Genomic DNA, 24,972 nt, shown 5'->3' with positions numbered 1-24,972 from the left:
GCCAGTTTATATTTTAAATGCCCCTTCTGTTTTTTATGAGGCAGGACAATCTATACACAGAAGTATGAATATATAGATTTTTTTATTAACAGAAATAATGGTTGGAAACATTTCCAAGTTTTATTCAAAGAACAAAGAGATTGTCTCTTCCTCTTGCATGGGTACTTGGCACCTTGCTTAAGATGTGAACAAGAAAAGCTGATGGCATTCCTTTTATTGTTCCCTGAAGGTGATTTTGAGATGGTCATGTTTCCACAGGAAAAACGTGTCCACATGGTTCATATTGAATCCAGGAAATCTCGGCGAAGAAGTTCTGAGGTTGAAATCTTTGTGGACTGTGAGTGTGGGAAAACAGAATTCAATGAGCTCATTCAGTTGCTGAAATTTCAAACCACTATTGTGACGCTGAATCCTCCAGAGAATATCTGGACAGAGGAAGAAGGCAAGGGTGGTCTTAGCTTGTTGGGTAATTTTGAAATCTGACAAATATTGCAAATGGGAAAACACAGTCTGTGAACTAATATTTTTGAACCTGCACTGTTTTCAACAGAGCTAGAGGATGTGCCCTGGTTCCCTCGGAAGATCTCTGAGTTAGACAAATGTTCTCACAGAGTTCTCATGTATGGTTCTGAGCTTGATGCCGACCACCCAGTAAGTGTCCAGTAAAATCTATTTCTCACATGCTCTCTCAGCTCCACCCACGTGACAGGCAGTGTGCCATGTTCTATGCTGCAATACTTTATTATAGAACAATTTATTATTTATTCCCCATAACTGAGAGCAGACTTCCAAATGATAAAGCTTCCCTGTACGCATGTTGACTGGAAGCAGGTTAGAAGGATGGTATTTTCACATAGCATTTATTTTTAAAAGGGTTGGATAGAGGAGGAGATTCTAAAACTTGGAGAATATTTCTGTGGAATTAGACAGCCTGAAATATACTTGCAGATGGTGACCCTTGGAAAAACGATGAGCTGAAATTGATCACGCCTCTGGGAAACTAGGGAGGACTAGGTATTAAGGGGCTCAGTGAGAGAATAAAATTCTTCCTGCTATTTTCCTTGACTGGAGGTAGTTAGGAGTAGAGTAATGTAGTTGACTTCAGTCTCAATGGAAAGGCAGAGGGTTTTAGAATAAAGGCTATGATGGAAGACATATCTCTTCCCACATCTACCCTGAATCTATCTACCATCATTCTTTCCTCTACTCCAATAAAAATGACCATCTTTAAAGAAATATGATACTTGGGTAAGCATTTCCCATTATTCTCCCCTTCCCACCTTTACATCAGTTTTTATTTAACACAAGAGACCTGGAACTTCTTTATGGCCAGAGTGAAGTACAGTTAATAGTCTGGGAGAAGTAAGCAATGCACCTATTCATTACAGGCATTTTTCCCTCCCTCGGTGCCCCTTGTCTAAAAATGGACAGACAAAAGAGTAAAACCCAAGCAGATCACTAATGCTTACGGGACGTCTCTGTGGTCTGCAGGTAATAGTTTACAGACATTCCTTGCTGTTTAAACAGAGGAAATACGGGGATTTGACAGTGTGGCTCTACTCTGCACAGTGGCTCTCTAAGTGTGACCCCAACATCAGCAGTGTCAGTATCATGTGGGAATTTGTTTTAATAAGTCCACCCTTAAGTTTGAGAACCTCTGTTTTAAAGGAAACTGTGACAGCTTTAACACTAGAGAAGTTTTCAATTAAACCAGTCATTTGACATAATATACCCACTCAGACCAATTCAAATATACCATTCAAACAAATGGTCAAACAGACCTAATTCAACTGCATTATTTTCAAAAATTCTCTCAAAGAAACAATGTGTTATATTTGCTAACATAGCCTAAAATTTCAGAATATTTTCTAGTAATTCACATGTAAGGCCTCTGAACATTAGAAAAACATTAAAAATGGCTTTAATAATCACCCATTGTTATCTTCCCCCTCTCTCAACTTCCAGAAGGCATCAGAATTAGCACAGGAACCTGACTTAGCAGTTAAGCAGTACCCAGGCTGCACAGACACCAGCTGTTAACTTGCAGAATGACCTTGGCCAAGTCCCTTTACCTCTGCACCTCAAGTTCTTCATGTAAAAAGTGGAAATAAAATTGTTATTGACCTCGAAGGGGTGTTTGAAAAGCCTAGTTAATAAAACAACTGGAAAGCATTTGGCAAGAGTAAATGCTTAATTCCAGAAATAGAAATGCTGTATTAAATCATCCAGATCAATGCCTGGACGGTAAAGGATTTTTGATAACCTCCTATTTCCAAATACTCCCCTTAGTCTAGTTTGAAAATTACTCAACCTGGAGAAAGGAGTTCAGCCATTTTAATGGAACAACCATAGGAACCACTGACCTTGCTGAGAAAAAATTTATTTCAATACCCAGCATAAATTTTCCTGTGCTTAATTTTATTCCATTACTCCTAATTATACCCACCTTATGATACCTTCTCTTATTTTCTGTGCAGCCACTAGAAATAATTGCAAGTACTTAGCAATCCCCTCTCTTGTCATTTTTTAAACCACATATATTTCTTTTATGAGCACACCAAATGTTCATTATACAGAATGTAATATTGGCAAATTGGTGTTTTCGTAAGTTGTTTGATGAGGATGGAAAAATTGTCTAAGCACTTTTTATGCCTGGGAATAATCCCAGTCCTGAGACAAACACAGGGACCCTTGTGATAGGGTACTTCAGAAGAGGCTTGGAATATAAGAGTAAGGTTGCTGAGGCTCCCTAGAAAGGGTTAAATATGTAGGTCAGTGTCTTTCAAACTTCAAGGGGCAAACAAATCACCTTTGAGATCATTTTTTTAAATTATTATTATTATACTTTAAGTTCTAGGGTACATGTGCACAACATGGAGGTTTGTTACATATGTATACCTGTGCCATGTTGGTGTGCTGCACCCATCAACTCGTCAGCACCCATCAACTTGTCATTTACATCAGGTATAACTCCCAATACCATCCCTCTCCCCTCCCCCCTCCCCATAATAGACCCTGGTGTGTGATGTTCCCCTTCCCGAGTCCAAGTGATCTCATTGTTCGATTCCCACCTATGAGTGAGAACATGTGGTGTTTGGTTTTCTGTTCTTGCGATAGTTTGCTGAGAATGATGGTTTCCAGCTGCATCCATGTCCCTACAAAGGACACAAACTCATCCTTTTTTATGGCTGCATAGTATTCCATGGTGTATATGTGCCACATTTTCTTAATCCAGTCTGTCACTGATGGACATTTGGGTTGATTCCAAGTCTTTGCTATTGTGAATAGTGCTGTAATAAACATCTGTGTGCATGTGTCTTTATAGCAGCATGATTTATAATCCTTTGGGTATATCCCCAGTAGTGGGATGGCTGGGTCATATGGTATTTCTAGTTCTAGATCCTTGAGGAATCGCTATACTGTTTTCCACAATGGTTGAACTAGTTTACAATCCCACCAACAGTGTAAAAGTGTTCCTATTTCTCCACATCCTCTCCAGCACCTGTTGTTTCCTGACTTTTTAATGATTGCCATTCTAACTGGTGTGAGATGGTATCTCATTGTGGTTTTGATTCCCATTTCTCTGATGGCCAGTGATGATGAGCATTTTTTCATGTGTCTGTTGGCTGTATGCATGTCTTCTTTTGGGAAATGTCTGTTCATATCCTTTGCCCACTTTTTGATGGGGTTGTTTGTTTTTTTTCTTGTAAATTTGTTTGAGTTCTTTATAGGTTCTGGATATTAGCCCTTTGTCAGATGAGTAGATTGCAAAAATTTTTTCCCGAGATCATTTTTAAATCAGACAATGATTCAGTAGGGCCTGGGATTCTGTATTTCTGGTGATCTCCCAAATAAGGCTTGCACCAGAGAGTCTGGGGACCACATTTTGAGGAGCCAGCATCTAGACTGGGAAGGTCTTTCAAAGTGGGGTTCAAGGTTCACTCATAAGGTGTTAAAAGTACAATATCTTGATGCTCATCTGAAGCCTACTGAGTCAGAACTTTCAGGGATGGCCCAGGGATCTGCATTTAAAAGTATCTGCAGGAGACCCTGATGAGATCTAAAGTTTGAGAACTAATGTCTTAATTAATGTTCTAGCTCAGTGATTCTCATCCTTAGCTTTCCATTCAAATCACGTGTGGAGAATTAAAAAGTACTGATGCCAGGGCCTCTGGGAATGTGGCCAGGTTTGATGTATTTTTTAAAGCTCCCAGGTGATTCTAATATTCTAATACAGTTGACCTATTTGGGATAGCTACTTGAGTGTCAACAGAAATTTAGCTGAGCACTTTGGAGTTCAGGCTGGGTCTTCAATTTCCTTTGATTTAAATTGAGAGAGGGAGGGTGGGTTCTCTCTGGGTGCTAGGGTTGCCAGATTGAGCAAATAAATATCTAGCATGCCCAGTTAAATTTGAGTTTCAGATAAATAAGGAATAGTTTTGGGGTATAAGTATGTCCCATGCAATATTTGGAACATATTTATACTAAAAAGATTATTTGTTGTTTATCTGAAATTCAAATTTAACTGAGTGCCCTGTATTTTATCCAGTAACCTTATCCCTGGCTTCAGTTCAGAATGGATGGCCAAGGAATGCTGTTTCTCTGTCACTACTAGTGCAGCTAGCGTCCCTGTTTTACTTTGCCAGTACATGGTTCAATCCAGGAAGTTCTGGATCGCCCACAACATTTGCGTAATCACTGCCACACTAAGCTAATGAGGCATGATGAGTAAATCACTCTCTTGCGTGCTTGGAAAAGGTGCAGGTGTTTGCAGAAGAGAGGCAGTTGAGATTCTTCAGGAGGCCCAGCAGATTATGATGCTGTTACCATGGTGTCCAGTCTGGCAGGAGCCAGGGAACAGATGTTATGCTTTTCACAGGACGCTTTTCCTTCTGTCATGGCCTGTTTTCTTTTTGAATAATAAAGGTGCTTGGAATTCTTTGGTTTTACCATCTCAAGTAGTTTTACTAGTGAGTGTTGAAACAAGTACTTTCTAGCATGACTGCATCTACCCTCTATAGCCGGAGACTCCTTTTTTAAAGGGCACAGATCTATTTGTGAACGTGGTAACTATTTATTTTATTATTATTATTATTATTTTTACCAAATACCCAAACTTCAAGGACAGTGGTAACTATTTTGTAAATTTTTTTATATAGACATTTTAGGACTTCACAAGCCTGTCTATGAACCCCAGTTTAAAAACTCCCAATTCACAGTAAAAGAAAGTGCTAGTTTCTTGGACAGAGGATACTTCATTTCTACATGGTGTTAAGGCGGTCTCAGGGCATCTTCTGTCTCCTCCTCTTAGTAATTCTCTTGTCATTCCTGAAAGAAAGGTTGTTGACAATGGAAGTTCTTCACTTCTGTCCAGCAGATAGCCCTGTGAAGATTTCTAGCCTCGAGGCCAGTTCTCTTCAGCCAGGCAAGCGAGGGGCAATTTGCTAATGAGTTTGAGGCTCTCTTGGGCAGCCCATCTTGCAGAACTGTCTTAGGTTCAGCAGAGGTAGTCTAGGCCTTTGTGGGCCTCACCCTGTTCTTTCACTCTCGAATGCCATGATCCCAGTGGCTTGTCTCCTTGCCTGGCCTCCATTCTTAGTAAGCCCTTGCTTCCTGGTTATCCTTCCAGTTTGCAGGGCTGTAGAGGTAGGAGTCAAATTGCAACAATTCCTTCCGAGCTTCCAACAGCTGGAAGAAACAACCCTGGAAAGAATTGATTGTCTGAAAGTTCTTCAAGGAAAGGAAAATGGAAAGTCTGTTGACAAGAGGAGAGATTTTTGAGTAAACCAGGAAGTCCTCTCTGAAGGATTTCACTTGACTGAAAAATGACAGACATAATGTTTAATTTCCCAAGTGGATGATGATGGATAAAAATCTTGAAGTTGGCTAAGACTAACTAGAATTGTAGGAAGTCAGAGTGGAATGGTGCTAGGCTGCTATCCTGTGCATGAATTCCCTAAAATCGATTTTGCATTATGTGGCCGTAGTCATAAAATACAGCAAAACCTCCTTAATTCATACTGATTTGGGAATGTGTTGATTATTCTAAATGATAGAATTTATAATAAATGTCACATTTATTAGTTATTTATACAAAGCAATTAAAATTAGGTTAAGTCACTGAATAATCATGTTAAAGGGATCTGTTTTAAGGAATAGAATAGGATTAATTTGTGATTAAGATCAATTACATGCAAATGATATTTGAAAACCTAAAGGTATTGTTCACAATATCAACTTGCTCAACTAAGTCATTCTGCTTACTTAGTGGAAAGGAAGGTAAACTTTAGCCTGAATTGCCACACATCCTAAATTAGTACAGCCCCAATTTAATGAGGTTTTACTGTAAGCCCAATTTGTTTCTGAGTGTGTCATCAAGATGGCCATCCTAGGATAAGATTTACATATGAATTGAACACTGAATAAACACCACAGTGATTTTCTTTTAGGTCTTCTGCAGCTAATTTTCAGCACTTTGTTAAATAACTTAATCTCTTTTGTGTTTAAGGGATTTAAGGACAATGTCTATCGACAGAGAAGAAAGTATTTTGTGGATGTGGCCATGGGTTATAAATAGTAAGTACCTGTATAACTCTTGCTTGTCACTGGCTAGTTAGGAAAAACACATGCTGGGTTAAACAAACCTGTCATCTCTTCACTTTAACTTTTGCAGAAGGCAGGCGTGAACCATTTTAAACACTCACCAACTCTGTAGGCTCTAAATGCCAACATTGATGTTTGACATCTGGGTATAATTGTAAAATAATGAGACCTGCGGGCCACATGCCAAGAGCTACATTTACACCATTGTGTTCCCAGCTCCATCAAGACAAAGACCATTTCTGTGCACTCTGCAGGTCTCAGAAACTGTGTTTTCATTTTAATTTTACTTTAGCCTTGACTTTTCAGTAACCCCCTTCAATCTCCTGCTTTCCCAATGAAAGTAGAGGATTCAGCAAGAATGGTGAAAGGGCTCATTTAAGGAGTCATAATAGAAAAGACATGTGCTTGCTTTACATGGAGAGGAAAATTTCCTGTAAAATGCAGGGGTTATGAAGGAGTTTCACACTCATTCCCAGACCAGGGTTGGGATGGAAGAGGAGGACCTCACTTTTCAGGGTGAGAACTGTGCATAGTACATGATGCTATGTGGCAGTGACAGGATGTGTTTGTGATGTTGTATGTTGACTGTAGGCCACGTTTAGAAAAATGCAGTGGTGGTTAGGCCTGTGTTTGTTCTACTCAAGCTAGTATAACTCACAGATCATCACAATGCTCTCTTTCCTCTGTCTGGTATGTGATCAGCTACAGGAAACTTGTCATCAGAACAAAATGTAAATCCATACCTCGTAAGGGAAAGATTCATCCTACCCCAATTGAGAATAGGTGTGAAACTTACTGTCCTGAGAGGAAAATTTGTCATTGGTGAAAGTTTAGGACATTATGTACATTATAGAGGGTCTCAGTATGGGCTTTATTTATAAAAAGGAATTTGACACACAGGTGCTTAAGACAGATGAGAAGATTCTTCATCCCACCTCTCACTGGGCATCCCTAGCTTCCTTTGATGCTTAGGTGCTCTTCCCTTCATCCTCCCAAGTCCCAGGCATCCTTCATCCTTTCTCCACCACATTTAGGAAAACCATATTCTTAAAAACCAGGACCACATGGCACATGCCATTTCACATGTGCCTATTCTTATCTCCTCTGTTCTAAGCACCTTCCTTCCCCTCTCTACTGTGACTTTCCATACCTTGCAATATCAGCATGCACTTGCCCTAGCCCAAGCCCAACCTCAGGCTCCCTTCTTACCCTCAGTACCACCACCCCTCTAGCCCCATCTCCCAGTGTTTTCTGATTAAATTGCCAAGAGAGGACTCTGAGCAGCTGAGCTCACGTTTTCACCTCAGGCCCTGATAATGGCTGTGAGCCTTGTGATTGGCTCCCCCTGGTCCACAGACTTCTTCTGGGGAATCAGGTCATGACTGTATAGGTAGATCCTTAGAGGGGGTGTGGGCAGGGCAGTTTCTTTGTAGCATGACCTGCCAGCACATGGTAGAAGCTCAATGCCTGGCAGAGCCTTTTCCCTTAGATAAAGTAGATTGCTTTGTCACTCAGTCTGCCTCCTGAGTAGCTGGGACTACAGGTGTGTGCCACCATGCCCAACTAATTTTTTAAATTTACTTTTTTTATTTTTGACAGGGTTTTGCTGTGTTGCCCTGACTGTTCTCAAACTCCTGGGCTCAAGTGAAACTCCTGCCTTGGCCTCCCAAACTATTGGGATTATAGGTGTGAGTCACTGTGTTTGGCCAGAAAATGTATTTCATATGTGGATGCTATATGTTTTATATATGTGTGCGTGTACATGTGTGTGTGTGTATAAAATGACATGATTTCAGCTGGGTGCGGTGACTCATGCCTGTAATCCCAGTACTTTGGGAGGCTGAGGCAGGCAGATCACCTGAGGTCAGGAGTTCCACACCAGCCTGACCAACATGGAGAAAACCTGTCTCTACTGAAAATACAAAATTAACCAGGCGTGGTGGCAATTGCATGTAATCCCAGCTACTCGGGAGGCTGAGGCAGGAGAATCGCTTGAACCTGGGAGGCGGAGGTTGCAGTGAGCCAAGACTAAGGGACTAGCTCAAGTGTTACTTATTTCTTCTTGATAGAATTCAAAAGCTGAACAAAGGCAAGCTGATGTTGTGGTGATACAAGTAGAATATATGAGTCAACTAGTTTCATGGAACTTTGATAATGAGGAGTGATTTGGTTTTAAAGAAAACGTATTTATATGGAGAGGACAGAAAATGAGCATATAGTCAAAATGATGTAGAGCGAGGTTCTCAAAGGGTTAACAAGATTTTGCATTTGCCACCTTTGCATAGCTAAAGAGTAAAATGAAGGTGTGATATCTGTAGGAAAAAAATAGAAATTGGAGAAATTGATGGACATTTATATAAAAGAGGGCTGGATGGAGCTGGGGCATTCCAGGATCTGGACCCAGTTTGGAGGGCTGGGGAGTGCTAAGGTTCAAGGGGCTTGACTCTTGGTAACTGAATGTTCAGGAGGCCAAGAGAGCCAGGAAATGGCCAATTCATCATTTTATAGTGAGAAACAACCCTCAAAGGACTCACAAAACCATCCTTATAGTCATGATAGCAGAGGAGGGCAGATTATAACCTTAGGCTACTTGGTGGATGCAGAGTCAAAGCAAAGGATATTTACCTAAGAGAGTTTAGAATCCAGGACATTATACCCCTCTCCCCTGGATGGTGCTGAGCCCAGACTGACTAGACAGGATAACAGCAGGCTTAAAAACTGGGGCATTGGCCTCCAACAGTCTGGGCTTGTATGCACTCCACTGCTCCGAGCTGGGTGTGCAACCTCATTGTGCCATGGCTGCTTCATCTGGGAAGTGTGCCCAACAATAGGACCCATTTCAAAGGGTTGTAGTAAGGACTAAAACAGAGAATGCATGTGCTGTGCCTCACACAGAGTCCAACACATGACCAATGATTATAAATGTCACTTACATTATTAAGTTTAACACACCTCCCCCAACCTTTTCCACAGGCTGTCTTCCATTTCCAGTGGACCTACTGTTTTCTTCTTTAGTGATGTTGATACCATTGTTTATGTGCCATTTTATCAAATAACGTAGCTCAAAACATTCTTGGAAGAAACTGTTTAGTTTCCCATTGAAGGGCTGTTGCATATACAGAAGCATTTTGTGTTGACCTACATTCCTCTTTACAGAGAGATTTCATAAAAAGCGGTCATATTCCTCCCCACCCCCTTTTCCCTGCTTTTTTTTTTTTTTTTTTCCTGCACATGGGAAGCTGCCAAAATACTAATAACAGATTGCCAGTACTTCTTGCGAGTGGATGGACCAAGGAAGGTGCCTACCAAAGGTAGTTAAATCAGGAAAGCACGAACCCAGGACTTGTGGGAAGTAGAACCAAGGATCATTCCTTAATGCCCTGTATGCCGTCATTGCTAAGGTTTCTCTGAGTATGAGTTTGAGGATGGATAAGAGAGAGACAGTCCTGTGTGTCACTTGTGGGCTCATGTGCCTGCTGTGGTGCTGGCGGGGGTGGGGCACAGACACTAACAAATTCCAAGTGGGCCTTCGCAGTTGTCTCCAGGCTGCCGTGTAGCAGGTAAGGTTTCCCTTCAGTTTACAGGAAACAGGGATGCAGTTTCTAATTGAAATAGGTCTTTTTCTAGTGCTGATGGTTTTCTGAGTGCATGAAGGAGAATGATGTGAATACCATAATTACTTCAAATAATCTCATTTAAGTGTGCAACAACCTGATTTTCCAAACTGACATTTAGAACCACTTTGTCCAAGAAATAGATCATTTGAGGTTGGGGTCGTTTTGAAAAATCCGGCATATGTGGTCCTCACAAATATAGTTTGGTGATAAAATTAGGGACCATGCTGACAGGGAGAACAATTTGATTCCCTTCCCTGCTGATAATTAGTTAAGACTTTCTGGACAATGAGAAGAAGTCGAACATGTGGTCAGAAATGCAGAGAAAGATGGAGTATGGATATTTTGGGGTTGTAATAGGGGTTGACAGGGTGTAGTTTGAGGTGTCTAAAGGTAAGGAGAAGGGAAAGAAATGAAATACAGAATAATATATATTGAAACCACAGCCAAGAAGCCCTCTGGGGGATTCGTGTGAATACTATATTTTCTGTGATATTCTTGAAAGGATAAAGCAGGGGGGAAGAATAAACACAAGCAGAGAAAAATGAAAAAATTCCACTCTATGATGAAGAAACAGCAGGCTCAAAGTCTGTATTACCATGAGCCCGAAAGAGGAGAGGGAACGGGAAAGCACCAGCATGCTGAGAACTGTCAATAGATGCCACTCAGGCGAGCTTCTGATTGACAGTGCTGCTGAGAAACATGATTGATTACCCAGAGGCCCACAGCCGCCTGCAGACATGAGTGTGGGAAGGCCTAATTGCCTCACCAATAATAGCACAGGAAACATTCATTAGTGCAAATATCATTCTTCATAGAAGATCTGAGAATGAACGCCCTGGATCGAGAGGACACTGTTTCTAAAATCATCTGTGAGAGAATGTCTAACACGCAGATCACGCCTCTCCTCCCCCGCCCAAATAAAATAAATTCTAGTATAAACAGGAAAAAAGTACTCCATGATTAGATAATGTGATGTGCATATAGACTTGCAGTTCAGAGGATATGAAAGTGCGTGGGGGGCAGATGGCATGTGAAGGAAGAGGAAATTGTGACTGCGATGTTGTAGCTGTTAGGTTTGTCTGAAACTATCCAGTTTTCTGTCTTTGGTGCCTTCATATTTGAACCTCAGCATTAACTTTGCTGCATTTCTGTGGACTTCACAATTACTATATTGTTGGGGGAACAATCAGTGATACATTTTTTTCAATTGACTGGAAATAAACATATTTTTCTTTTGGGGACTGTTACAATGATTATTCCTCAACTGATACACATGCATATTTAATTTAATTATATTTTTCGTGGGGATGGTGGTAGTTATTTCAATCCATCTTATTCTTTTGGAAAGAGGCCCTGAGCTCTAACTTTAATTATGCCACTCTTGTTTGCTTAAATTGATTTTGAATATTATTGTGATTGTGTTTTATTATGAATGTACTTACTCCTGGTTGAAAGTAAGGTAGCACATGAACCTCATGTTCTTCTCACGGGGCTACTTCCTCTTTGATTTATTTATTTTTATCCATGGAACCTGAAATGTAAACAGGCAACTACAACTGTCAATAGGTACGGTAAACAAGAGAGTTTCAGCATGTCAGAATTTCCAACTCTAACCTAAATTACAGCTGGAAAATTCCTTAATTTGCCAAGAAAACTCATTTGATTTCAAATTCAGGGATTCAAATCATCCCTTAACATTACTCAGCCTCAGTTTTTCTCCTCTGTAAAGTGGAGATTAAAATGTCTCTTCTGCCTCTCCTGGGAGTTTTTTTAAAGGATTAAGTGAAGTAAGTGAGGCATTGCTATACAATGTACTTTATTATCCTTATTAAAACAAGAATCAAACACTATAGACCAAAGGCATGGGGTTTTACTCAGACCCCTGACAACATAAAGGTCTTGGCTGCGTTTCCTATTTTTTTTTTAGATCTGAGAGGCAGCGTGTGAAGTTGTTATGTGTCAGAAGTTGGAGCTGCACTGCTGGGGTGAATCCCAGCTTGACCATTTACTAACTGAGTGACCTGGGCAAATTGTTTAAATCTTCTGTACCTCAGTTTCCTTATCTGTAAAATGGGGATAATCTAGTACTACTTTATAGGATTGTTACGTGGATTACATGAGTGAATATAGTAACAAAACTTAGAACACTACACGTGCTATATAAGTATTTGATAATATTGTTATTTTCTCACTTCAAATGATCTCTTCTTTTTGTCTGTCCTCATGCTCCAAATCATGTTATTACCCTTTGGTTGCCAGCCGTCTCCCCTCCCCTTGGCCAAGTCTTTTGTACAATCCTGACTTCTGTCTGATTTTTACACTATATTAGTTATTGCTACATAAAAAATAATCCCCAAATTTAGCACCTTAAAACAACAAACATTTATTATCTCACATAATTTCTGAGTGTCAAGAATTTGTGAACAGCCTAGCTGGAGGGTTCTAGATTAGGGTCTCTCATAAAGCAAACTGTTGACCAGGGAAGCAATCATCCAAAGGCTTGACTGGGGCCAGAGGACCTGCTTCCAATATGGTTACTCACAGGGCTGTTTGCAGGAGGCCTCAGTTTTTAGCAACATGGCCTCTCTACCAGGCAGTCTGAATATCTTCAAGATATTGTAGCTGGCTTCTCCCAAATCACGTGATCTAAGAGAGAGCAAGGCAAAATCTATAATGCCTTTTATAACCTAGCATTGGAAGTGACACACCATCACTCTCGCTGTATCTGTTAATTTCACAGATCAACTGTGCCACATTGTGGGAAGGGATTACACATGGGCATGAATATCAGGAGTCAGGGTTCACTGAAGACCATCTTGGAGGATGGGTACCACATTCATTTAACTTGCTCCATTTCCCTCCCTTTCTCCCTCCCTTCCTTCTTTCCTTCATTCCCTCCTTCCGTCCTTTATTTGAAACAGGGTCTCACTCTGCACTCTGTTGCTTGAGCTGGAGTGCAGTGGTGTGATTTTAGCTCACTGCAACCTTGACCTACCGGGCTCAGCTGATCCTCCTGCCTCAACCTCCTGAGTAGCTGGCACCACAGGTGCACACCGTGCATGCCTGGCAAATTTTTGTATCTTTTGTAGATATGGGGTTTCCCCATGTTGCCCAGGCTGGTCTCAGACTCTTGGGCTCAAGCAATCTGTCTGCCTTGGCCTCCCAAAGTGCTAGGATTACAGGTGTGAACCACTGTGGCTGACCCCATTTCATTTCTTTATGACATTTTTAACTGCTCTCCCACAGTGGGTGCTAATGTGCTCTCTGCACAACTAATCCCTATGAAAGAGGAGGTAGCACGGTATAGCAGAAGATGTGGCAGAATGTATAGGCTTTGGAGCTAGACAGAATTAGGTTTGAATTCCCACTCTACCACTTAAAAGCTCTATGGTCATGGGCGGTGACCTAGTCGCTCTAATTCTCATGCCCTCATCTTAAAATGGGCACAACCTCTACTTTGCATGATTGGGAGGGTTAGCAATGATTACAGGACCCAGAGTGCTGACTGGCACAAGTAGATGTTAAATCTATGATAGATATGATTATTAGTATCATGTGGTTAATAGCTAATTGTTCCTCAATTTCATATAATCAATTGTTAGGCTCATTTAAAATGAGTAAAGGATTGTGTGTGTGTGTGTGTGTGTGTGTGAGACAGGGTCTCGCTCTGGTCACCCAGGCTGGAGCACAGTGTCATGATCATGGGTCACTGCAGCCTCCACCTCCCAGGCTCAAGTGATCCTCCCACCTCAGCCTCTTGAGTTGCTGGGACTACAGGTGTGTTCTACCATATCTAGCTAATTTTTCATATTTTGTAGAGACAATGGTCTCACTATGTTGTCCAGGCTGGTCTTGAACTCTGGCCTCAAGCAATCCTCCTGCCTCAGCCTCCCAAAGTGCTGGGATTATAGTTGTAAGCCACTGCACCAGACTCTAAAGGATCTTAAGGAGTAATTGAATTAAGGAATTTCAGGCCCCACGATGGGCTGGGTTAAAGGAACTTTTAAAAAATAGTTGTGTTTGTGTGAGAGCGGACCTTCCAGCTTCACATAAATCATGCATATAGTTTGCTTCTTTAATCTGAAAAATTGCCCCCTCAAAGGCCTTCCCAGGTCAATGTGTCTCAGCCAGAATAAGGCTGGAGGATAAGCTCGCAACAGGGCTATGTTGGACTCATCCCTGAATGGCTCATGGTGGTAAAAATGTTCATTATGTTGACCTCTCAGCTAACATTTTCAGATCGTATTAGGTTCCTGTTCTTAGATCCTGCACTGTGTTAAATGTGTCACTTGATTTTCTGTCATTTAACCTCACAATGAGCCCTTAAGGTAGGTGCCATCATTGTAGACACTCTGAAGATGAGGAAACTGAGCTTCGGAGACGTTAAGAAACTTACTAAAGGTTACACAGCTGATGGTGCCACTTGCATAAAACATCAGGTATAGATGCTTCAAATTCCTCGGAAATAGAGCAGTAAATTGAAGAGTAGAACTGAAGCAAATATTTATAGTACTAGGGTCATTTCCCGGATGGCCAGAATAGTTTCTGAGTAAGGTCACTTTTAGAGGTTTCAAGAATGCCGCTGGTAGAATCTAAATGTCTGCTCAAAATTCCACACCCTTTTCTTTTTTGTTTTCTGAACAACAACAAAAAAAGTGGCTTCAGTGACTTTCACTTGACACAGGTGGTTTCATACACAAGCTGGAAATAACAGTGACATAACTAAGTGACTTGCCATTTGTAAAAGTTATTCTCCTTACAGAATTCTCAGCATATTTGAAATGCACAATCCTTGTAAGTATTCAGTACACTTAGAACTTTATGGACTCAGAACTCAAACCAGCCCTGTGACACTGCAAAGCCATGCTGTTTCTCGCAGGTTGTTGGGGACATCTGCCAGGGTCTGGCATGGCAGAAGCACGTTTCCATTCTGTGTGGTGATTTTTCCCTCTCTCCCAGGCCCCATGCTCTTCTCCTCCTACCCAAAGCCTGACCCTCGTGAGACATAGAATGAATGGAAATAAACACAGCTGGGCTGGGCTTGAAAATTAATTGCCAGGAATGTGTCACTCTGGTTTTCACTAGTTGCTAGCCTATTTATTTCTTGATTTTTTTTAATTTATAAAATTGCACCCTTTGTGATTCATTTGCTCTGAGTGTAAGTACACAGCTAAACAGAGACCCTAAAACAAACAGCTCCAAAAGAGAACTAGCATATTTGAAAAGTGCAATCACCAGCTCAGCAGGCACCTTCAATTTGGGTGAGCTTGTGAATATTCTCTCAGCTCCATTAGAGAGACAGAGAATTTTCTCCTTTTACATGCAGTGGTGGTTATGCTAACCTATTCTCATCAAAGCACAGAAGGGCATTTTCTTTTTTTACCCCTCCTCTTCCTGCTTATACCGCCAAGTACTACATGATGTCAAAACAAAACCCTTTGGGACTGAGATTCGGTAACATGCAGTGCATTTTAAGGTATTTGAGTAGATACATAAATATGGAATGGATGTGCCTTGGAATGAACATATTGGATTTCCAAGCCAGTATCTCACTTCTTAGGAGGTCTTCTCAGTTTCCTCTTTCACTAGATGACTCAGCCATAGGTCTGCAAAGAAAAAGAAAGAGATGGATGATCAGAAACCAATAAGAGTAGACTGCAGACTTGGAGTAGAGCTGTTTTGCTGCCCTGCCTCTCACACCCTAGTGCTCAGTACTGAGCGTACTGGGGTTTCTTCTGCTTGCAGGGAGCTGTGACAGTTAAGCTTTGTGTCTGAGCTAGGGGATTACTGATGCTGAGTTTTTCCTAAGAGGCATTTGCAATTATTGCAACTTGCAGAAAAATAACTGGGGTGGCTCTACCTCTCCACCTTTCCAGAAATTTCAGTTGACCTTAGCATTTCTCATTTCATGAGAGAAGAGGCATGATTTATGGATCCTGCTTGGTTTCAGAATGTAGCTTAAAGGAATACATTACTAACAGGAGTTGTGAGTGCCACATTACCTATTTTTAGATAGGCGAATCTTAATTGGAAACATAACAAGTAGAAGGTAGAGGAAGAATGGAAGTGAAGGTTATGCTTTCTTAACAGGGAAAAACTTAACTGGGGGGGTTGCAAGTTTTTCTTTTTCATGATGTTTTCCTCATCAATTTCATTGGCAGGTAGTCACCTTGATGAATTGTAGGCTCTACTGTGATGTGAAACCAAGCTTTAATTTTTTTCCTTTCTCTGCCCTTTTGAGAAGAGGCACCTTAGAAGGCAAATATGTTTTCTCCCTGACTGAGCTAATTTTATCCCATTCCATTATCTTCCATTGATTTGCTTTCCCAGGTTTTGAATGAAACTGAAATATATGTGGCTGTTTGGGTACTTTGTGACTCCTGCATAAACACCAGTTGTTGATGCTTTAATTTCTCTGAAATGAAGCGGTAAATTGAAAAGTAGAACAAAACCAAATATTTGTAGTACTGGGGTCATTTCCCAGATGAGTAGGATAGTTTCTGAGGAAGGTCATATTAGGGACTTTTAGAGTGCTTGTCTTGTAGAATTCAAATATCTTTCTCTGCCCAAGATGCCATGTCTTTTCTTTTTAAAAAAAATCTGCTTAGCAACTTCCATTTGACATAGGTGGTATCACACACAGGTCGAAAACAAGACCAATCGAATTAAGTGACTTGGGTTTTCATAAAGTTATCCTTCTCTTTACAGAAGTCTTAGCAGATTTGAAATGCACTGTTCTTATAAGGATTTAAAAGACTTCAAGCTTTACGGGATAATCATTTTCATGCCAAATGTTTCTCTCTACCTGAAGCGCAGCTCAATGGCTGAAAGGAAGGGAGCCTGAGAGTTGCAAAGAAAGACAAAAGGGAAAATTGATTTGGAAAAGGTTTCTCCTTTTTGCTTTTTGGGCTTGGTGGGTTTTTTAGATGTGTGTGAATGCCTCAGTAGGATGCTGTCTGATTACAGTGTGACTCCCACAGCTGTGGAAAACGTTAACGCAGTATGGTCCTGTATCACTTACTGACAAGGACAACAGTTGCACCAAATTCTAATGTGTTTCACAGGGAAAGAGGTATGAGTATTTTTACTTTAAAATGATTTTCATGAACATGAAGGATTAGAATTACTTCTACAAGTCCTTCTTGAGAGGTGAATGGATTTACGTGGAACAGTGCTGTTTTGTCATCTCCAGACCTGTTCCCAACCCTGCAGGGAAGTGATGAAATTTTATTCATTTTTATACACCTGGAGGAAGAGAACCAACCATATGGAGTACCTGTTAGGCACTAGGCACTGGCCAGGATGTTTCACAGATGACCTCTCATTTGATCCTCACGATGTGAGAAGCCTTACTTCCCTTAGTTTTGAATGAGGAAACGGAGGCCAAACCTTGATGCTGGGTCCATCTTGGGTACTCAGTACATTGTACTGATAGGTACTGGTCAAGAGTAGGGTCTCTAGAGCTAGCCTTCCTACATCTGAGTCCCCACTATTCTACTTACTAGCTGTTTGATCTTGGACAGATTATTACATTTGTAAGCCTCAGTTTCTTCAACAGTTAAGTGAGGAGATGAATAGTCATTTAGTGACTCTGTAAGATAAGCATTATATGACATAATCCCTGATGAACTATTACAGTGTTGTTATTGTTACAGTGAAATGGGTGGGTGAATAAATGAATGCCATTATTAATTTGCACAGGGCCATGAGCTGTAGGATAATCACGCTTCTTCATCTATCACTCTGAAAAAGATCAGGGCCTAGTAGTTAACTGTGTTCTGTCCCTTTCAAACGAGGTGCAAGATGTATCTGATTCAATCTGTGGCTCTTAGAGACTCTACCTCTGTGACTCTTCATTCTAGTGGCCCAAGACTGTTAGCTGCTATTGGCAACTGGGAATTTTAGCTCTTTTCTGTATCAAGTTCTTTGAGCTCAAGCTCCTTGTGTATGTTGAGCATGCACATATTGATGGATGTTAGATACATTGTTGTGGCTGTTGATATTTAATGTCATGATAGTTTTTGCAGATGAAAATCACTTCTCTAGAATATGAAGAGGGCTTTCTGCCAGGTGAGAAAATGGTGGGAAGCCTTATCCTGTGGTGCTCAGGACAAATAAAAACAAATAATTTCTAGGAGTTAAATCTTTGTTCTCCCTGAGGCTCCCTAGGTGCAGTAGTTTATTTTCATTATGTCTCTTGTAAAGGCAGCACCAATATTAACAATGTGAACAAAACAAACTAACGTTTTTGTTTGCTCCCATCTGAAAGTTCCTTAGGGCCCATAGACTCATTTACGAAAATTCATGTGCGCAAAACTCATTTGCAAAAGCAAATAAAATATGTGATCGCAAATGCTCTTTACCTGACTGGCCTAGGGGACTAGCTGAAAATGCGTTTATGCCTTTATATTTACTCTATGGCATGGCTTAGCAGTCATGGGGCTCCTAACCTCCTCTACAGATGAGTGCCCGTCAAGCCATGTATGTCAGCTGACTTGAATGTGTTTTGAAATTTAGGCATAATTTAGATGGTTGTTAAGTTGCTGTACTGATTTGTGAGTTTTTGTTTGTAAAAAAATATTAAATCATTGTGCCCTGTAGCCTTGAAAATGCTTTTGAAGTTCATTCATTACAATGTCCAGCCAAGGAAACATCTCTGTATTTAGTTGAGTTTGGACTTTTCTCTCCCTTTGGGTTTACATATGCTGCTTTCTTTCCTGGTGAAAATTTTGGTTACAAGTGTGACTGAGTAATGATGTCTAGACAAGGGTCAGGAAAACTGAATTGAGAAAATTAGAAAAAAGAAACCCTTGTATGTAAATTGTGCATAGGAATAATTGGAAGTTACCAGAAAGTTTGTTAAAATCCTGAATCTTTGCTTTTTTCATAGTAATTGAAATATATGAGGCAAGACAAATACATATCTGCCAGACTCTAATGCATAATTACTTTTTCCCCAACATTTAAATTTGTGTTTTGCTTTAGGCTGATTGATTTTCTCACTCAACAAATATTATTTTTTTGTTTTGTTTTGTTTTGAGATAGAGTCTCTGTCATCCAGGCTGAGCTGCAGTGGCATGATCTCAGCTCACTGCAACTTCTGCCTCCTGAGTTCAAGCGATTCTCCTGCCTCAGCTTCTCTAGTAACTGGAATTACAGGCACACGCCACCATGCCCAGTTAATTTTTGTATTTTTAGTAGAGACGGGGTTTCACCATGTTGGCCAGGCTGGTCTTGAACCCCCGACCTCAAGTGATCCACCTGCCTTGGCCTCCTAGAGTGTCGGGATTACAGATGTGAGCCACCTGTGCCTGGCCTGAAGAGCTCTGCATTCCAGGCTCCACCCTGGGTAGCAGGGATACAAAAATGAACAAAGCAACAAAAATCTCTGCCTTCAAAAAGTGTGTATCCTAATAGGGAGACACATTTAGCAGAATAATTTTTTGAATATTTTACTTTTTGCTTTTTTACCTCTGGGCATTACTGATAATATTTTATCATAAATTTATTGAGTGTCCTTTATGGTCTGAATTCTGAAGTCTAATTTTATCAAATGCAGGACTCCCAGACTTTTCTTATGAATTCTTGGAAGTCAGTAAATAAAAATTACATTTGCTTTCTGGTTAAACCTTAATTAGAATTCATCATTAACTCCATTTAGTGTGTGTGTGTGTGTGTGTATAAAATATATATGATTATTTTATATATTATATATAATATATAACCATATATGTTATATATTATACATATAATATATATAACCATATATATTATATATATACTAATACTGTATATTAGTGTATGTGTATATATATGTACTGCCCAAGAGGCCACATGTTTTCTTTTTTAAAAAATCTGCTTAGTGGCCAGGTACGATGGCTCACACCTGTAATCCCAGCTCTTTGGGAAGCTGAGGTGGGTGGATCATGAGGTCAGGAGTTCAAGACCAGCCTGGCTGATATGGTGAAACCCTGTCTCTACTAAAAATACAAAAATTAGCCAGGAATGGTGGCATGTGCCTATAGTCCCAGCTACTTGGGAGGCTGAGGCAGAGGAATTGCTTGAACCTGAGAGGTGGAAGTTGCAGTGAGCCGAGATCATGCCACTGGGTGACAGAATGAGACTCTATCTCAACAAAAAAGAAAAGAAAAGAAAAAAAATCTGCTTAGCAACTTGCATTTGACATAGGTGGTACCATACACAGGTTGAAAACAAGACCAATCAAATTAAGTGACTTGGGTTTTTAAAAAATTATTCTTCTGTTTACAGAAATCTCAGCATATTTGAAATGTTGAGACTTCTTGTTGAAACCCACCAAGCCCAAAAAGCAAAAAGGAGAAACCATTTCAGAGAAATTAAAGCATCAACAACTGGTGTTTATGCAGGAGTCACAAAGTACCCAAACAGCCACATATATATTAGTTTCATTCAAAACCTGGGAAAGCAAATCAATGGAAGATAATGGAATGGGATTTATATATATATGTATATATATATGTGTGTGTGTATATATATACACACACACATACATGCACATACATACTGGCAATATTCTGGGCATATATATACACATATATATTAGTACATATGCTTATTATATATTATATATTAGTATATACAGTATTCTGGCAATATTCAGAATATATATGTGTGTGTGTGTGTGTGTGTGTGTGTGTGTGTGTGTGTATGTAGTCGTTTTGCTTTGAGACGGAGTCTCTGTCGTCCAGGCTGAGGTGCAGCAGTGTGATCTCAGCTCACTACAACCTCCACCTCCTGGGTTCAAGCGATTCTCCTGCCTTGGCCTCTCTAGTAGCTGGAATTACAGGCACACGCCACCATGCCCGGTTAATTTTAGTATTTTTAGTATTTTTGTATTTTCAGTTGATGCAGAATATATATATATTCTGGCAACATTTTTCCAGTCTCAGAGGCATAAGTGATCTTCTTGAATACTCATTCAGTATTTGGCTGTACTCTGTAGACACCTGGATGCAGGTGATACTATTTCATGAAGGTGGTACCAACTAATGTAGTACTAGGTAACACTATGGTCACTGGCTAAAAATGAGAGTCATCAATTACTGAATGAAATTTCTACACACCTGGTGTGACATCTCAGTTGTGAGATGTGCAACAAATGCTTGATAACAATTAATTATAAATTTTGTGATGATGAATTCTTTTTTTTTTTTTTTACTTTTAGTTTAGATTTAGGGGTACATGTTTGTTACATAGGCAAACACGTGTCATGGGGTTTTGTTGTACATATTATTTCATCACCCAGGTGTGAAGCCTAGTACCCAATAGTTTCCTTTTCTGCTCCTCCCCCTCCTCTCACCCTCCACCCTCCAGGAGACCCCAGTGTCTGTGGTTTCCTTCTTTGTGTTCATAAGTTCTTATCATTTAGCTCCCACTTACAAGTGAGAACATGCAGTATTTTGTTTTCTGTTCCTGTGTTAGTTTGCTAAGGATAATAGCCTCCAGCTCCATCCATGTTCCTGCAAAAGACATTATCTCATTTTTTATGGCTGCATAGTATTCCATTGTGTATATGTGCCACATCTTCCTCATCCAATCTGTCACTGATGGACATATAGGTTGATTCTGTGTCTTTGCTACTGTAAATAGTGCTGCAATGAACTTTCGCATGCATGGGTCTTGATGGTAGAATGATTTATATTCCTCTGGGTATATACTCAGTAATGGGATTGCTAGGTTGAATGGTAATTCTGCTTTTAGCTCTTTGAGGAATGGCCATATTGCTTTCCACAGTGGTTGAACTAATTTACACTCCCACCAACAGTGTATAAGTGTTTCCTTTTCTCTGCAACCTTGCCAGCATCTGTTATTTTTTTGACTTTTAAATAATAAACATTCTGACTAGTGTGAGATGGTATCTCAGTGTGGTTTTAATTTGCATTTTTCTAATGATCAGTGGTGTTGAGCTTTTTTTCAAATGATTATTGGCCGCATGTATGCCTTCTTTTGAGAAATGTTCATGTCCTTTGCTCACTTTTTAATAAGGTTGTTTTTCTCTTGTGTTAGAAACTGCAATTACTTTTGCACCAATTTAATAAATTGATTCAATTTCCTTATAGATGCTGGATATTAGACCTTTGTCAGATGCATAGTTTGCAAATATTTTCTCCTATTCTGTAGGTTGTCCATTTACTCTGTTGGTAGTTCCTTTTGCTGCACAGAAGCACTTAAGTTTAATTAGATCCCGCTTGCCAATTTTTGCTTTTGTTGCAATTACTTTTGGTGTCTTTGTCATGAAATCTTTGCCTGTTCTCATATCCAAGATGGTACTGCTTTGGTTTTCTTCTAGGGTTTTTATAGTGTTGGGTTTTACATTTAGGTCTTTAATGCATCTTGTGTGATGAATTCCTTTAAAAAGTTACATTAGATTAAAAATAAGGTTATTCTTATAATAATATTAGAATATTATCAACCTCAGTCTTCTAAATTCTTAGGTGCTTTCTTGAATAGGAAGGAAAGGGGATAAATTACAAATAACTCTCTGGAAATTATGCCAAATTCAGGGTATATTTACTGAGGAGTGCAACAAAGGCATCTCATAAATCAAGAAGGAACAAGAGACCACTAGCCTTGATGTTCCCATATCTTTCTTCAAAGGCCCTGTCTAAATCTTTTTTTTTTTTTGAAGGATTCTGTGGTTGTATTGATTCAACACCATAAATTACATTTTAGAAATTAAGGTATAGTTTACACACAGTAAAATTATATATATATTTTATTATACTTTAAGTTCTGGGATACATGTGCAGAACGTGCCGAGGAGCTGCTAATTGCTAATGAGTTCCAAAGTTGATGCATTTAATCTCTTCTTATTTGTTTTCTGCAACCCTCAGGTAGAAATGTCAATCAAGACAGAAACACCAAAGGTGGGGAAAGAAAGAAAAGATGAGAGCAACAGTCTATTCCAGGCAGATAAACATCTCTTGAATAAGTGAGGCATTTCCTGCCCTAAGGAACATGTAATGAAATAAAATAGTAAATGAGTTCATTCTTAACTGTTTCTATCAGATTTTCCCATTCCCTTACTCAATTCTCTGTTATCTTCTGCTCTGTTTGGTCCTTGCCACTGAGAAAATCCGGCTGTTTTCAAATAACACAATTGGTGCTGTGTTTCAGACAGTCTTGCCATCTTGATGTAAATACTATCAATTGCAGCCTGTCACATCTTCCTCCAATGAATAAGTGAATTGCTTCCTCACACTGAAGTTCCTCTAAAGATAACACAAGCTGAGAAACTGCATCTCATATTAGGAATTCTAGCAGCAAGGACTCTAGGAGGCAGCCATGATATAGCATCACAATTGAGTATTTTCCAATTCCCCTAATTTAAAGAAATGTGTAAGAAACATAGCTTGCTGTTGGACCTAATGGAGGAGAAGATCAAACAATAGTTAAATAAAATGAAAGCATTGTTGCTTATTCATCTGGCTGTAGAAAGAACTTCCACAATTTCAGTCTCAGTGGGGTATATGTCCCTGGATTTCTAAGTGTTTGTTAAACAACTTTGGTCTAACAAGCTCAGGACTCACACAGAATAACTACATCTATACCTGCCCTCAACTAGATTTGTCTATGCATTTTCCACTCCCTCTTCTCTGTAGGCACAAAGCTGGTTTTTCAGAATTACCTCCCTGTCTCTAGGAAGAGTGGGGTTTAACCATACAGGGAGACAGATGCCTCCCACAGCCTTCAATATTTTCAAAGAAAGTTCTTAGTCATCTCTGAGTAACATAATCCACCAGGGAGTTTTCCCTATTTTCAAGTTGACATCCCCATGGTGACCATTTTAGCTTCTTTCTAGTACTGTTGTTACTGAACACTGGTTCCCTATCAATGCTTGTACAATCTTTGTTTGCCATTCTTTGACAATAGGGCACAATCTGCAGTGAATGGAAACTATTGAAAGTCCCATTTGTTTTTCTGCAGTAAATTAAGAACCTGTAAATTATAATTTTGGTGGTTGTTGAGAATGCTGTAATCCCAACTAACTCCATATAAATGCAGGAGACTCTCTAGATATCCAATTATAATATTTACATATAATTAGTCTGTTGAGGAGTATCATCTTGTAGCAACACAAAATGGTTTTATTTTTCCCACTCTTTACTTTCAACTGTATTGGGTTGAATTCTATTTTCCTGCTGGGAAGCAAGTTCCTTAGCAACATCTAATTTCCTGTCATTTTCAATTATTAGTATAGTCTCGTTTGGGTATTTAAGACCTGGTCTTGTTCATTTAAAACATATTAATCTCAAACTTGATTCAAAGTGTATCCTCCCTCTCCCGCAGTTTTTTGGAGTGAATGTGTGGATGTGCATGTGTGTTTTGGGGATTCTCTGGTTCTGAGACACTTTTCCTTCCCTTCTCTAGGACCTATTTCTTCTAGAGTTGGGGGCTACGAGGAGGGAGGGAGGAGGCTGTGGCCCTTTTACATGCTTGCTGGAATGTCAGTGGTGAGTAGGTCTCAGGCCACACTCACCCTGGTTCTGACAAATCCTTTTTGATAGAGTGTTCTCTGCTGAAATGGTGTTATTCATAGTTTTCTTGGGTGAGACCATTCCCCCACCTCCGCAGCTGCAGAAGTGTGCTCTGCCTCCCTTGGCCTTGTCAGTGACATACCATAGCTGGGGCAGCCCTCAGAGCTTCTTCATGACGGTGATGGGACCACTGTGGTGTCTTCTGCCTCCTGAGAACTGAGCAGAACTGGATGGTG

At 40.0% G+C, this 24,972-nt stretch overlaps 1 protein-coding gene across 1 annotated transcript in view; it reads left to right on the top strand.

Annotated features, from left to right (window-relative positions):
• Positions 1–24,972, top strand: part of TPH2 (tryptophan hydroxylase 2) — a 94,473-nt gene that overhangs the window by 5,103 nt on the left and 64,398 nt on the right. The window contains exons 3-5 of the mRNA XM_010370738.1: positions 259–442; positions 551–651; positions 6,509–6,576. Coding sequence (XP_010369040.1) covers positions 259–442; positions 551–651; positions 6,509–6,576 — 353 coding nt within the window. The remainder of the gene's footprint in view (positions 1–258; positions 443–550; positions 652–6,508; positions 6,577–24,972) is intronic.

Source organism: Rhinopithecus roxellana, chromosome 10 (assembly GCF_007565055.1).
Source record: "Rhinopithecus roxellana isolate Shanxi Qingling chromosome 10, ASM756505v1, whole genome shotgun sequence".
NCBI lineage: Eukaryota > Metazoa > Chordata > Mammalia > Primates > Cercopithecidae > Rhinopithecus > Rhinopithecus roxellana.
Note: the sequence above shows the minus strand (reverse complement) of the source record. Positions and strands in the feature narration are given on the sequence as shown.